This window comes from Trichogramma pretiosum, unplaced genomic scaffold (assembly GCF_000599845.2).
Source record: "Trichogramma pretiosum strain Unisexual culture from Peru unplaced genomic scaffold, Tpre_2.0 scaffold22, whole genome shotgun sequence".
In the NCBI taxonomy this organism is placed as follows: Eukaryota; Metazoa; Arthropoda; class Insecta; order Hymenoptera; family Trichogrammatidae; genus Trichogramma; species Trichogramma pretiosum.
Genome location: NW_019640932.1, coordinates 1154778 through 1169126, shown reverse-complemented (window position 1 = coordinate 1169126; position 14349 = coordinate 1154778). Strand labels below are relative to the sequence as shown.

The 14349-nt window shown below is 36.3% G+C and overlaps 2 protein-coding genes across 3 annotated transcripts; one reads left to right on the top strand and one right to left on the bottom strand.

Annotated features, from left to right (window-relative positions):
* Positions 1-1150: 1150 nt before the first annotated feature.
* On the bottom strand, positions 1151-5069 carry LOC106648816 (DDB1- and CUL4-associated factor 10). The gene is made up of 8 exons (XM_014365923.2): positions 4040-5069; positions 3846-3959; positions 3572-3769; positions 3331-3502; positions 3021-3236; positions 2441-2945; positions 2071-2357; positions 1151-1986 (listed from the first exon to the last, which is right to left on the bottom strand). Exons 1-8 carry the CDS (start codon positions 4264-4266, stop codon positions 1576-1578), a joined length of 2130 nt encoding a protein of 709 aa, XP_014221409.1. The 5' UTR covers positions 4267-5069; the 3' UTR covers positions 1151-1575.
* Positions 5070-6134: 1065 nt separating this feature from the next.
* LOC106648797 (probable serine/threonine-protein kinase ifkB) lies at positions 6135-12461 on the top strand. 2 transcript variants are annotated; one of them, XM_014365892.2, is made up of 6 exons: positions 6135-6698; positions 8361-8515; positions 8909-8969; positions 9266-9943; positions 10049-10114; positions 10221-12461. In XM_014365892.2, exons 2-6 carry the CDS (start codon positions 8385-8387, stop codon positions 10749-10751), a joined length of 1467 nt encoding a protein of 488 aa, XP_014221378.1. In that variant the 5' UTR covers positions 6135-6698; positions 8361-8384; the 3' UTR covers positions 10752-12461. The 2 variants fall into 2 exon arrangements, with proteins under 2 accessions (XP_014221378.1, XP_014221380.1); XM_014365894.2 differs by lacking the exon at positions 10049-10114 and having other exon boundaries at positions 6139-6698.
* The last annotated feature ends 1888 nt before the right edge of the window (positions 12462-14349 follow it).

Below are 14349 nucleotides of genomic sequence, written 5' to 3'. Positions count from 1 at the left end.
ATATATCTGTCGGTGTAAAAGGTGCCAACCCCTTTGATGTTCGTACTCCAGACGCCATGCATGACGCCGAAGATGTTCCGCATGCAGACATCGTAGTGAGAAAATCGGTGTCTCGCTGATTCGAGTACCTCCTTCGCTTTGTTCTCGCATAAAGAAACTCGCCTTGCTCCTTGTCACCTTGGTTACAGTGCGCCTTAATAATTATGACGTTTTCTTTAAAAAAAAATACAACGTTTTTGAATAAGGCAAACGAAAAATTCAATTATCAATTGTTATGAACAATTTCTCCCTCCCGACATCTTTTACCAGCTACAAGTTAATAAAATGCAAAGAACATTAGATGCTTGTAACAATATACAGAATAAATCTGATGCACATGCTCTAGTAGTATAAGTATGACAGAGTACATGACATTATTAAAATATACATTGAACTCGTCTGTTCAATGGAATCGAAATAATTTCACGAGAAAACTGCCACAGAAATGTATTTTGCATGCTTTTAATCGACATTAATTGAATTACAATTTTTTTTTTTAAATATGTGCAAGAAAAAAATGAAATTGTTAATCTGTAGCCTTGGATGAAATTGCCTTTGAAATTAGGACGAATCTATATACACCGTTAAGGTTCTGTGTACTAATGATCAATAATCAATTTTCTGATAAGTGCCAAGTATGTGTGCGCATTGCTATCCACGGAGTCTAATTAAAGCCTTTGCAAAAGAGCTCAAATAGAACTTGAAGTTAAGGGATGAGAGAGTAGTGGGGGAATTTATCATCTGTGAATAGAGGGATGGTCGTGTGCAGTAATGAGAGAAATTCCTACAGACAAATTTTCCAATGTGGCACGGATTGAGAAGATTACGTCACGCGTATGTTCTGTTAGGATCTAATGCTGTAATTTGGGTTTATTGTTTTTGTGTTATAATGAAGACCATATTTACTAATGCAACATTTGGAACTTTATTAATTATTGTGTGAAAATTAGATATAATATACATTTTTTGTTTGGTATTGATTTTCAGTATTGAAAATAATTACTACATTTAAATAAATATTAAATTTTCTTATTGATTGACTGAAATAGTATCGATAATTTAATTTTTGAAACATCATTTTTTGAATTTTTGTGACTTATTATTTGAAAATAATGAATTGTTAAGTCTTTTCAAAATATGAGATTAAAAGTCATTTTCATTGATAATACGGACTGCTAAAACTATTGAACGATATTTTCCTGCTCGGGAAAACGCTACAATTTTACAAAGTATTCCCATCATAATGAGAACGAACAACGCTTGACATCTTATCGTATTCTTTCTACGATTATTAAATCACTGAACAATGATTTAAGAAATCTTATTTAATTACAACTCTAAAAAATTGAAAAAAAAAACATTTGTCAACAACAAATTATAACATCTCGTCGATTTACATTTAGCTACAAAGTCGCTATATCAAAACTCTTTTTACGTACAAAATCCGGCCAACGTTCTATTTACAAAATCCATTTAACGTTTTCTTAAAGAAATGAGAAAGGGAAACAAAATAATAGATCGATGCTGAGTAGGTCTTTATAGCAATGGTTGATACCAGACTATTCGACCACCAAGACATCCAGAAACAAGAAGGCAGTGTCTGGGCGAAAATTTGGTACTCGTAACGATGCTGTCGTGACTGTAACTTGAAGCAACTTCATGGAGCGGTACTGACTCGCCATGGTTAGGAACGCAGTCCGACAATTCTTGGCATTCGTTCGAGAAAGCGAGAAGACGAAGTCCTTTACCGTATGGCGAGCAAATCAGTCGACCATCGGATGAGAAGCACAGTTCCTTTATGTAACCCGAACCAACGTTTGGCTCTTCGATGTAATGAGTGAGACGACGCGTGTTTTGGTGAATTCGGTGGTTTCTTGGAATGGCGTACGTCATGGATGGTCCATGGCGATTATGATTTTGGGGTCGCCTATCGCCCACAATAACTACCTAAAATTTTAACAAAAACGCTCATTTAATTATCTTCTGAAGATTGTCAAAATAATATATTATTTAATTGTAAGTGCTAAGTACTGTGTGAGAAGTTCGTGGTATATGAACGCTGATGCCGTTGGCTCTATTTGTCCACTGATTGTTTCTACCATCTTCGTGATGAAATTCTCGTTCGTTTTCGCGTCTCAGTCTTGCCTCTCGTATGGCTACCAATGCTTCCCAAACATCGGCTGAATTTACATGCAATTCAACATTACCAGACGATATTCTGCGGTTTTCCGTCAAGCTATTACGACGTCTTCCTCCGACATTATCTGATGTTTCATCAGCGCCCTGAGAATTGCGTCGTTGTCCTGAACGTCTCCTTCCTAAAATAATAATTATAATCATCGATAAATAATGTAATTTAAAATAAAGATTTTTTAATTATCCCGTTTAATAATTTTATTACTTGGGCGGCTGTCTGGATCATCATCGTCGTCGTCGAAACGTTCATTCAAATGTCCCCGAACTGTAAACGCAGGATCTCCAGACTCGCCTACTTCGACGACGTTACCAAAGTCTGATGTCCTTGATCGTCTTTGATTTGCCGTGCTCGACCTGGTATTTCGTCTCTGATGAGATTGCCAATTACTCATACGTGATGGTAAATTTGGTTGACCAGCATCCGACGAGCTAAATCCAACTTCATTTGGATCAATTGCTCTAACGATATGAGTTCCGTGAGCAGTATCGATAACGAAAGACGAAGTTATTCCAGAACGAGACGGTTGTTGCGAAACACTGTCGTCTAATTCTTCAACAGAAAAATCATTAGTGAATCGGGATGATGAACTGGCAGGTGATGAGACATCTTCGTCCATTACATCCATATCGTCTTTGTAGTTATCCAAGTCTCGTGAACCATTGGAAAAGTTCGAAGTAGATCGCTCTTGTATATCGTGAATACAAGTCCACTGCAAAATAAAGTTGAACACGATTGTTAAAATTATATATATAAGCAAACCAAATATTCATTCCACATAAATTACCTCTGATCTTTCCTGAGAGCTGACGTTCCTGGACAATGCACACCAACCATGTGGATGTACTTGTAAACTAGATATTACTTCAGCATCGTCCCCTGACGGAAAATCTGTGACGAATTCAAGGCGATTTTGAGTACGATTGTTGGAAAACAAATGAGTGAAACTAGCAGCCACAGGAATCGTAGTTTGTGATAATTGCATAAGTCTATACAAATTTGGCTAAAAAAATTATCCAACAATATTATAAATTTATACATTAGATGTATTTAATATTATATGACTTTTTAGTGTTTTTATTAGTTTTATAAATTACCTTAAATCCATGTAAATCTTGATTTAATGTACTTAGATTCAAATCATGTATAACTATTAAATATCCAGAAGTGGTGCAGATCAGCATTTTGGTAGCATCTGGAGTCAATCTGGACCGCATCAATCCATTTGTTTGGAAAACTTTAGTTGATAAGCAACTATCTTCAGTCAAACTATACAATATAAAATAATTATTTTTTAACTTATTAAATTGAAACTCAAATTGATCATCAGTAACATACTTATTGATGTCCCATGAAAATATAACTCCATCAAAACCACTTGTTAAAAGCAGCTTATCTTTTGGGATGTATTCAATGTTTTTGACCCAGTTTGAATGGCCTTGTAACTTACGTATTTTATTTTTTAAATTCCTTGCATCCCATAAAGCTACTGTGCTATCATCTGAACACGTTGCAAACATTCTTTGATCTAAAAATCTATGTTAAAATAAATGGTTAAAGATTGTTAATAAAATTTACTGTATTATTTGTAATGATATTGATAAATTTTTACCTAGCTCCATTGACACAATCATCATGTGCTTCGTTGATAGAGTGTATTAATCTTCTACTTAAGGGATCAAACATTAAAACACTTTTCTTCTCGCATGCAGCTAGTAGAAGTGATCTGTATAAAAAAATGATGTAGATTAATCATTTTTGCCATTACAGATAAAATAAAACCTTTTGTAAAAATTTTTAACTTGCCCATCGGGTGAGTATTCTAAATTGAAAACAGCTCCGTGCCCAGCACTGGAATTATCCCAAGTTTTGACTCGTTCAACAGAGGTATACAATGTTTTGTGAAACATGTCATTTTGACCTAAGCTAGGACTCATCCCGAGTTCTCTGTTCCTTATATACATATTGCTAAAGGATTGTCTAGCTTGTGCAGCGGCTCTGCGTCGATTTTGCTCCGCCCGAAGTTTTGGCATTTTTAATGATTAAGAATAGGATTTAAAAATCAAAATATAATCTGCGCTTTGATTTTGCCCTCGACTGCTGTATTTGTCCGAGCCTATTCGGCAATAGTTCGAATTTTTTTCCCGCACTACATAATTTCGTGTCCATGCGTGTAAAACTTTGCGTCAAGAAGCACTACTACAAGACCCAAGCGTGACGTTTACGATTGATCTGTTATTTTTTGACAGACAACTCACAAATAAGCCAGCAGACTTTCGAGGTTAGGTGTCAGAAAGTAACTAACTATAGGTAAATTCTACAGCGAGTGAGTATACAGCAGTATAGTTGTCTGGCACAATGTTTTGATGCACTCGATGCGAGGACTGGGGAGGATGGAAGAAGGGTCTGCAGCAGAGCAGCGTTAGCAAGAGCAACTAGACACCTATCGAGTTTTCTAATGAACACAAGTTGACCTCGAGAGCGTGTTGTTGAAGCCTCGATTCGCACAGTCCGATGGACAAGGTAGACGGTGCAAATCTCGAGCCTGCGAGTCTTGAATTTTCGTCTGCTTCGCAAATCAACAAGCCCGAATTGGAGCGCGTCTCGCGCTGTTGGTATACAATGCTCTGTTAACGAGATAATCTAAATATTCTCGCGCGGCCATGTTTGCACACAAAAGCATCGGTCGAGACGGGCAATTTGTGTATTCTGCACTTTCGTATATGTGCAGAGGCGAGTATATGATATGTATATTTTACTCGATAAAAGCTAATACACCATGTATAACTATATAATCCGTTGCATAGGTCCAATCATTCGCGCGCACATAGGTGTACTTATATTTGAAGGAAGGATCACGAGGTCACTGGGGAGAACGAGCAAATGCTCTTAAATATATCATACATATAACAATTGGAAATATGTGGGCGTGGATCATCTAAATGTAATGCTTTGTTATAGTGGATACTATACAGCACAGCTTCCGATAATGTAATATTTCTTGCTGTAAGAGGAGCACATCTCGCGCGAGAGTTACATTTCCACCGACGAATGAATTAAATTTTCTTGCAGCTGCTATAGAGCGTCCAACTGGTCATTCGTGTCGTACGGTGATGCGCGGCTAATGACAATCATTATTGGGACGTTCGATAACATTTGCAGCTAATTATTGACTGAACTTATCTCATGAGTGTGTAAGCGATCTTATAAATGAAACCTTATCAATTTCTTGCAGCCGGTTAAACAGCGAAACATACAAGGTCTTCTTGGCAGGTTCAAACAATTTGTCGGAAACACGTGAAATTCTTGAAGATTATATTTTTTACAGCTTGGTAGTAAACGCCAACATTTTTTATTCTTTGACAGGGCATTTAAATATCGCGCAAACTGCCTTATCAGCAAAGAGACATAGGCAGTAGTTCCCTCTACATGATGAATTTCCAAGTATCAATGTCACTCACCGATTTACCATTGTGTAAACAAACGACGAATCTATTCGTTGAAGAGTGAAAAAAATCAATTGTTTTCAATTGTTTTTTTTATTAAAAATTGACTGTTTGTGAAAATAGTCCGTTTGAATTTATAAAATAATCAAAATAAGAGAACAACTCGATGATTATTGAGTCACCCTTTTTTGTCGACTCCAAGTTGGCAGTACTCATAACTTGGTCGTAATAAAAGTACGCTATTCTCGGGCCTCGCATGGCGACACACGAGTGCAACAAAGACGCAACGTAGGTATGCAGGGCGCGTTTATTTGTATCGTTTAGTACGAGTTACGACGCGAGTAAAACTTTTGCTCGCCGGTTGTCCTCGCTACAGGGGCTCGATTCTAACCTACATGAGCATCTACTCGGCATCCGGTATCAACGCTTCGCAGTTCGCATATACCGAGCGGCATACGAAGAGAGAGAGAGAGAGAAGAAACGGCGAGTACTTGTGAGGCCGGCCGCAGTTGCCGCATCGCGCACTTCGCAGTCTCGTTCCGTCCACATTCAAGGACACAGTACCACACATAGTCGCGCGCTTTTATAATACGCGTATTATATAGAGAAGACACATCTCGCTGAACTTGCCTACACGTATATGTACCACAAGTGAACTCTCTCTTTTGGCGAGAGAAAAAAGACCCTTCGCAGTCGCGCGCACGCAGAGTGTGAGTACATATCGTACACGTGGATCCTGTGTAGCGCAGTATTTAGGCAGTGAACATCAAGAATTTAGGGAGTGCCTGTCGAGTGTCGATCGTCGCTCGCTTATATTTCTATATAAATCGCGCGCGAGACAGCCACAAGTGTGACGTTTTTTCTGTTCAACCACTGCCCAGCGGGAGAAGATAGAAAGTGGAACGGCACGGATTTTACGGAAGCATCGTAAATATCTGCGCTACTGGCGTTTGTCTCGCTTTTTGTGCACACATAGGCTGCAAGAGCGTCTCTTTCCCACAGAGAGTAATTATCCAAGCGTACGTATCCACTTACATTGCACGCACGTATAGAATATATATAATATCTATGTATGTGTATACGCATTGACGCACGTCTATATACACACATGGTCGCACACATACGAGTAAGCAATTTCATGTCGTATGTGCATCCATATACACACTATCTCTATATATATATATACGACGTGTCTCTCTGCGTATATAGTAGTTACTAGCTGTAGGGTATGGAGAGGAAGAGAGAAAGAGAAAATAGGAGTAAAAAATCGCGTGTATGGTGTACTGCGACGGCCCAGCGCGCGCGTCGTGCTCTTCTTTGTGTCTCTTAGGCACCAAACGGACTTATATAGCCGGTGTATAATTAAAACGTAACTCCACTGTCCAGTCTGCTACTGCTGCAGTGTGCAGCGTGTTTATAATAAAACGCGGCATTTATAGTTTATAATACTCGCCAGGAGAGATCTCGTAGTCGTAGTCGAATCCTCTCCTGTGCTTCGTGTGTGTATGTGTATTGTAAGGTATGCCGATATCTATCCATGCTCTTCTCTCGACTTGTTTCACTTGGCTTTTAATATTTGCGTATATGGAAGAATATTGTAACTAATATAAATTTATGTGATGCGTATGGGTGTAGCAAGTATATATGTGAGAGTGCGAGTGCCGTTAAAGGCGCATTCCTTGAGACTTATAAATATGAACGAGTTTGCGAGCCGGCCAAGCCGTGGTACTTAATCGACGAACTCCCGACGTAGTTGCGTACTTGGCTCGGCTCTTCACTGTACATACTCTATATCATATATACGCTTTGATATACTCTAATTATTGTTATCTTTATATGGCCTGCGTGAAGATTGGAGCCATACGTCGCGCTCATATTATATTAATTCTATAAAACTGTGTTATTCGAGTACGATGATCGTTATTTCGGTGGCATGGTGTGATACTTAATACTTCTCCCTCCAACTTGTGAAATTTTTTTTCGGCTTTCACTCCCTCTATTCTGCTCGACGTGAGTTTTTTGAACTTTACTACTCTCGTAAGCTTATGTTATACACACATCCTACCCACATTCCTCTTGTGGGTCTACTACAAAAACTAACATTATTTTCTTCTCTGTTTTATCTATACTTTCGCTTACCTGCAAAAATAACGTAATGGCAATTATTGATTTTTTTTCGGATGGATATACCGTTCGTACATTCATAGGCTTCATCACTTGAAGAAGCAATACATACACTCGGGCGAGGACAATAGTCTGCTCTTGGCACTTCTTTTCCGAGAATACGATATCCCCCCAGTGACTTGAAACGCGGTTTTTTTCTTTTGCCCGCACCACAGACGCGGAATAATCTCCAGGGTCATTGTAAATAATCCACCGGTTTGCGCGGATGCTTTAAATGTTATGTGCATAATTTTTTGCTTTATGCATTGAATGCATAACATATATCAAGTATCAAGTATTGAAATCACACCAAGATGCTCAACTTTTTGTCTGTCGGTATTATTGTCTGTCTCTTTCTCTCCCTCTCTTTCTATCTTGCCAAGATCAAGTAACTAATACAATAGTCTACTTTTGCATAACTGCATTAAAGTTGAAAACTTTGTAAAGATTGCTTTATGATCGGTAAAGTCCATCAAATTTTTTTAAATTATTAAAACATTTCATAATTCGTAACACAGCTTTGCAATCAATCCTGCATAATCATGGGTAAAACTACAGCTAAGAATGGTTCGGGCACTGGGGGCAATGAGAGGCTAAAATCTGTTCGCAGAAACAAATCAACCAGCATACCCTCACATCTCTCTCCAGAAGCAGAGTCTGTTACCTCAAGCAGGTTTGTTCCTTCAATTAGTCAATTACCAAGTCCAATCAATGTATCCAGTGTGTTTTTTAATGTTGTTTTTTTTAATGTAATAACTTGTGTTCATTATTGTGGTTTTGTGATTAATGATTTTATTTAATGTTTATTTATGTTTTCTCTAAAAAGATTGTGTAACAAGTCTTTTTTAAAACTTGAGCAATTGACGTTTTATTGAAAAGACTTAATGACATACAATATTTTCTCAACATTCATTTTCATTTGAAACTTTTAAATTTAATAAAGAATTGTGTATTTAATGCCTCTCATTACCTCTGGTTATTTTTATCTTTGGTTAAATCAACGAAATGCTTTTCTTTTAATCAATGAGCAAGATGTACTAATTTGATTTTAATATTCTTGTTGCAGATTAAAAGCTAGTGGAAGTGCCACTAAACAGCCATCATCCACCAAAACAAGCAGTACTAAGGTGAAATTAAAATTAATTTTCCATGAAACTTGGCTTTAAATAAAAATGGAATATTTTATCTCACTTCAAACTTGATCAAAATCACAGTCTGATTTTATAAAAAAAATTTTAAAATTCTTATCTTCTAGTATTAATTTTCAATTAAAACAAACTGTTTTATTAACTGAAATTATAAAACATGTTTGCTATTTTCATGTTTTATATGAGAGTTCCAAATTTCATGCATAAAAAAGTGTTACTTTATCAAAGAGTAATTTAAGTTCAAAGTCATCTAACAAACATTTTTAATTTTTTAGACTAAATCTCAAGCAACACCTAATGTTGGGTTGAGCCAATCCCCAAGTCGTGCAAACAAAACAAATTCAAACAAAGGATCAAAAACAATCAGCACCATTAAAGTTAAGAATTTAGAACTCAAAATGAAGCCAGAAACTGATAACTTGGAAAGAAATAACAAGTTTGATAAAGACTCAATTGAAAAAATTGAAATGAAATACCCAGAAATTGATATAAGCAGTACTTATGAAACTATTCAATCAGAAAATGGGAGTACAAATAGCTTAAATGGTAGTAACGGTGCATTAGAAGAAATGATCACTAATAATGAGAAAGGAAATGGAAATGGCACTCAAAATGGAAATGAAGATTCAATAAATCAATCAATGAATGCTGACAGCTTCCACATGGCTGAAGAAGATTTTGCTTTACAGCTAGAAGTTGATGACGCTTGTGGTAAAGAAGACAGACCAAATAAGCCCACAGAATCAGCTGAAACTACTGAGTCAGTGGAAAAAGCAGAACCACAAAAAACTCAGATTGAAACAAGTAGTGAATCCCCTGTTAAAGTTGATTCTACAACATCTGAACAAACCAAATCAGAAGAAATTTCAAAAAATGACGAGAATCAAGAGGTTCCTAAAATAGAATTGAAAGATATGCAAGTTAATTTGAAAGATTGCCTGAAAGATCCAGAGGTAAGAATTTTTTGTTCTATCATCAAAATTTAAAAATTTTATTTAAAAATACTAATACTAGGGTAATTTAAATATTATAATCCATTAATATATTTTTAAATGTAGCTAAGGGAATGTATAAACAATGTAAAAAAACGCGAAACCAGTCCAAAGGAGAACTTGAGTCCAAGTGTACGAATTTTTGTTTTATTTAATTTTCCCACTTTTTTCTTTAACTTTTGTAACTTTCAATCTTTTCGAAAATTTTGGAGAATACTCTATTTTTTATCAATTACAGGAAGAAAAGAAGGAAGAAGACAAGAAAGATGAAGAAAAGAAAAGTGAGGAACCAAAGGCTCCTGAATACAAACACAAGGATGAAACATTCAGTCAAACTCTTCGGACAATATCTGGAAGGAGGTCTCTATCTCGCATGCGAAACATGCGTGACTCGCCAGTAAACAGCTCACTATTTGTGAATACCTCAAATATCTCCTTGGCTGAAGATGCTACCACACTTGACAATAAAACGCCTCGCGAGCGTAGAGCGTACTCCAGAGAAGCTGCATCGTTGCTTAATGGAACACCGATTGACCGAAAACGCAAGATGGTGCATGAATTACCAAGCTCCAAAAAGCCAAAAATTGAGAACGCTGATTCTAACGGCAGTTTTTTGAATAAGTCTTTCGAGCTTCTCAAATATCCATTTAGTCCGAGAAAGCCAGCGCAAGTTTCTTCACCCTTCAATTGTAAAATCGAAAAACAAAGTATTGAATCAGCTCCAGTTGAAGCTGTAGACCCAGCTAAAAAGTGGTGCGTCCTTATGTAAATTATCATTTAAGGACATTTTGTTGTTTACAAACACAATAAGTTTGCAGGATAGGTCGATTTTTAATTCAGTTCAATTTTGTACTTTTAATCGGATAATTACAATGTGCCTTCTTCGAAAGCTGTAAGTTGATTTGAAAGCCTATAGACTCTAAATTTTTCAGTTAAAAAACATAAAGTTTGTACATATTAAAATACATATAGTATCTTTTATTTTATGGAAATTTTACCTTAAAATTTTTCGATATCCGCTTAGATAAAACTATCAAAGTTGGTTCATGAAACGGAAAAATTATTTTGTAGAAAATAATTTGACGTAACTTAATCACTAAAATTAATATTAATTTCTCATTTTCACATTCAAACCCCTGAACTTATTGAGCCATACAGCTTAATATATATATATATTATAACCATTGAGCTTATACAAATCTACATTTACCACGTTTTTACCTTGTAATTTAAAAAAAATTATTCTTATACCGAAGAATATATGAATATGATAACGATTTGATTTAAATATATTACTTATCCTGCAATCTCCAAATACACACTATACATTTTTTAAATGCAATGCAATTTCGATGAAAGATTGTTTATCAGGCGATATAAATTAATTTGACTGCAAAAATATTTATATATGTAAATATATAAATATATGTGTATCATAAAATTGAATATTTGTGTGTTACGGAAGAAATATATTTCTGTATCTACTGAATGAACGATAATGATTGTGATTTTACAATTATATTTATATAATTGAAATTGACTTCTAATTTCATTGCAATTATTTGTATCTTAGTATTGAGTAAGAAGTAATAGCCCCATGAACGGCCCAGATTTAATGTATCTTTCAATGTTTAATCCCTTAATGGCGATAAATTTTCATTTGAAAATATGATTTTTTTCATGATCGCACAATTGTGTCAAGTATGCCTTACCTACATTTGAGATTAGGTACTTTAATTTTGTAAAATACGTATTTAACTTTAAGCTGTTTCTAACGTTTCTGCTTTATGCATCTTTTTGATATCTTTGATGTTAATTTATTGAGTAATATGTAACAGAAACTTTGTTCATCGACATTATATACAAATATACGCAACAATGAGATGATGTTCAATCAGACATGAAAAAAATTTACGTATCAATTGTGTATAGTTACAGGTTAAATAATTGATCGACATTTTATTAGTAAAGTAAGGATTTTATTTATTTCCTTTCATTGTAAGTGGTCATTATTCATGCGCAGCTTTGTTTAAACGCATTTTTAGTTTCATCATTTGCGATCATCATAATGATTATATATTTTCCTAAACATTCTATAAATTGTATGTGAAGTACAAGGCGAATACTTTACTTTTGTTGTAGAGTTGAAATATTTCTGTAACAATTTGCCCTTGTTTTATTAAAATTTAAAAAATTTCGAGTTAATGTACAATTTTACGTCTTACACATCGAGAGTATTATAAATCAAACTAGTTTTCTTATTGAAAATGAAGTAAAATTGTTTACAACGGCTAAGAACATGACAAAAAAGTATCATTCAAAAGTATTTGATTACCATTACATTAGTTTAACTATTTTACATTGTTTATTATTATTATATATTACACAACTTGCCTATCTTTACGAACAATCACTAACAGTGTTGGATGAAATATTTAATTATATACCGTTATTAAATAAAGTACTTTTTTATTTCTAAGATTACGGGCTTTAAACAAAAATTGGCATTTTTAATCATTAAAATCTAAGCGAGTATGAGTTATTTTAAAATAAATAGATAATTATTTAACATGTACATAAGGAATATGAAGTTTATAATAAAATTTCCGACTCCGTAAATGAGCGTTCGCTTCTTTGATCTTACCCATAAGGAAGATTCCGATTACCTGCAGAATAATTCAGTTTTATTAAACGTAAGTCAGTATGCTTTGAGAGAGAGAGAGAGATTATAGGATCGAACTTCTGATCGGTAAGTTTTTAAATAGCGTGCAAGCTTTCTCGAGCTTGGGAGAGATGGAGTTGCATCACAGTTTTCCCCCTTGGAAATATTTCGTACCTCATGAAACGAAAATTTATTTTCACCAACATCTATGATGTACCAGCTGCACAGCATATGTCGAAAAGAGCTCGCATAAAAATGCACCGACAATGAGATTGAAAAAAAATAGACCCAGACGCGTTATTCATCTCGCCTCTCACGACAACTCTGACTCGTCGCCGCGATAAAACAGTAAATAGTTAAAACGTCACCCGGTTGCGCGCCTCGGCTGTGTCATGTTGTCGCCGTGACAAAGATCGAGCTTCATACATGCTGCATGAAACGCAGCAGCGCACGAAAGGCATACCAGAGCAGACTCGAGTTAATCTCCTTATGCAATAAAGCGCACCTTTGATTGCATTCCATAGGCTATAAGCGCGAACAATGTTTGTAGCGCGCACCAATGATAATGCCACCCTCTACCTCTGCTTCTCTCTCTCTCTCTCTCTCTTGTGTGCAGTTCTCTACACTCAAAGCTCTCCAACTCTCGCATCTCTGTGTCTGTATCTGTTCACCGTCCGCTGATCAAGTTGATCGTTGTGTACGTACGTGCTTGCGGGTGCGTATATATGCAATCGCACACGCTCCTCATCGTAGGCCTACGATACTCGTAATTTGTTTTTTTGAATTTCCATTAATTACAGTAAACCCGGGTAGGCACATTATATATGATTGGACGCAAGCGGGCAGAAAAGTCACGTTTTCCACAACTAGCCCTGCTCTCGCAGCATTAACAGCAGAGGATGTTGCATTTAAATTTTTGTTTCGCAGATTGCAGCTCGCAAATAAAGTTTTGTCAGCGCTAGCACGAGAGAAGTCACAGCAGCAGTTCGTGCAGCGAATTAAACGCTACGTACGGTCAGTAACGGACGATATTTATAAAGTGTGTCACCGAGCGATTTTTGCAAAACTCTATATTCTCGAGCTTTTGCGCTCGATGGGCAACGAAAAAATTCACCCGAAATAATTAGCCCTGTGCATCGAGTTTCCAGGCATCGAGACGGATTACTCGTGCACTGCTGAGTACTCGATGAAAGTTTAAAAAACAAAAACAAAAAACAGAACATTCGGTGAAGGCGATGCTATAGAGGCCGCACATTTGCTACTTATAAGCAAAAGCCCGAGCCGCAGGTACATGTTATACGTAGAGATCTACGAACTCTTGAAGCCTGGTATTATATATAGCTCGGGTAAGTTACTTTATTCCTGGCGCGATGCGCACTCGTGTGCATAAAAGAGAAGGAAAAAGGCACTTTAAAACTCCAGAAACTCACGCCTGCAGCGCAGGCTGGCCTGGCGAGCGCACGCGGCTTTTATATTCCCAAATGTAAAGGGCTCTCTGCAGCTGTGTAGCGTGGAGACAATAAAGAAGTTTGTCGCGCGCGACGAAATGTAGTGGAGTCGTTTCGACCGCTGCTTCGATTGCCTTTGATCATTTTATTCGCTCGTTTTAAATATTACGACGCCTATAAATACACATGATATAAATTGTCATCTGCTCGCGGTATATGTAAGCGTCGCGCAATCGCACGTCCAGATGACCACTTCG

Excerpts from the sequence above, each read along its gene's own strand:
- LOC106648816 (XM_014365923.2), bottom strand. The coding sequence starts at position 4,266 with ATGCCAAAACTTCGGGCGGAGCAAAATCGACGCAGAGCCGCTGCACAA. Across the intron at positions 3,960-4,039 it reads TTAGAATACTCACCCGATGG|ATCACTTCTACTAGCTGCAT; the intron begins GCAAGTTAAAAA and ends TTTTTTATACAG. Across the intron at positions 2,358-2,440 it reads TGATCCAGACAGCCGCCCAA|GAAGGAGACGTTCAGGACAA; the intron begins GTAATAAAATTA and ends TTATTATTTTAG.
- LOC106648797 (XM_014365892.2), top strand. The coding sequence starts at position 8,385 with ATGGGTAAAACTACAGCTAAGAATGGTTCGGGCACTGGGGGCAATGAG. Across the intron at positions 9,944-10,048 it reads ATTGCCTGAAAGATCCAGAG|CTAAGGGAATGTATAAACAA; the intron begins GTAAGAATTTTT and ends TTTTAAATGTAG. Across the intron at positions 10,115-10,220 it reads AGGAGAACTTGAGTCCAAGT|GAAGAAAAGAAGGAAGAAGA; the intron begins GTACGAATTTTT and ends TATCAATTACAG.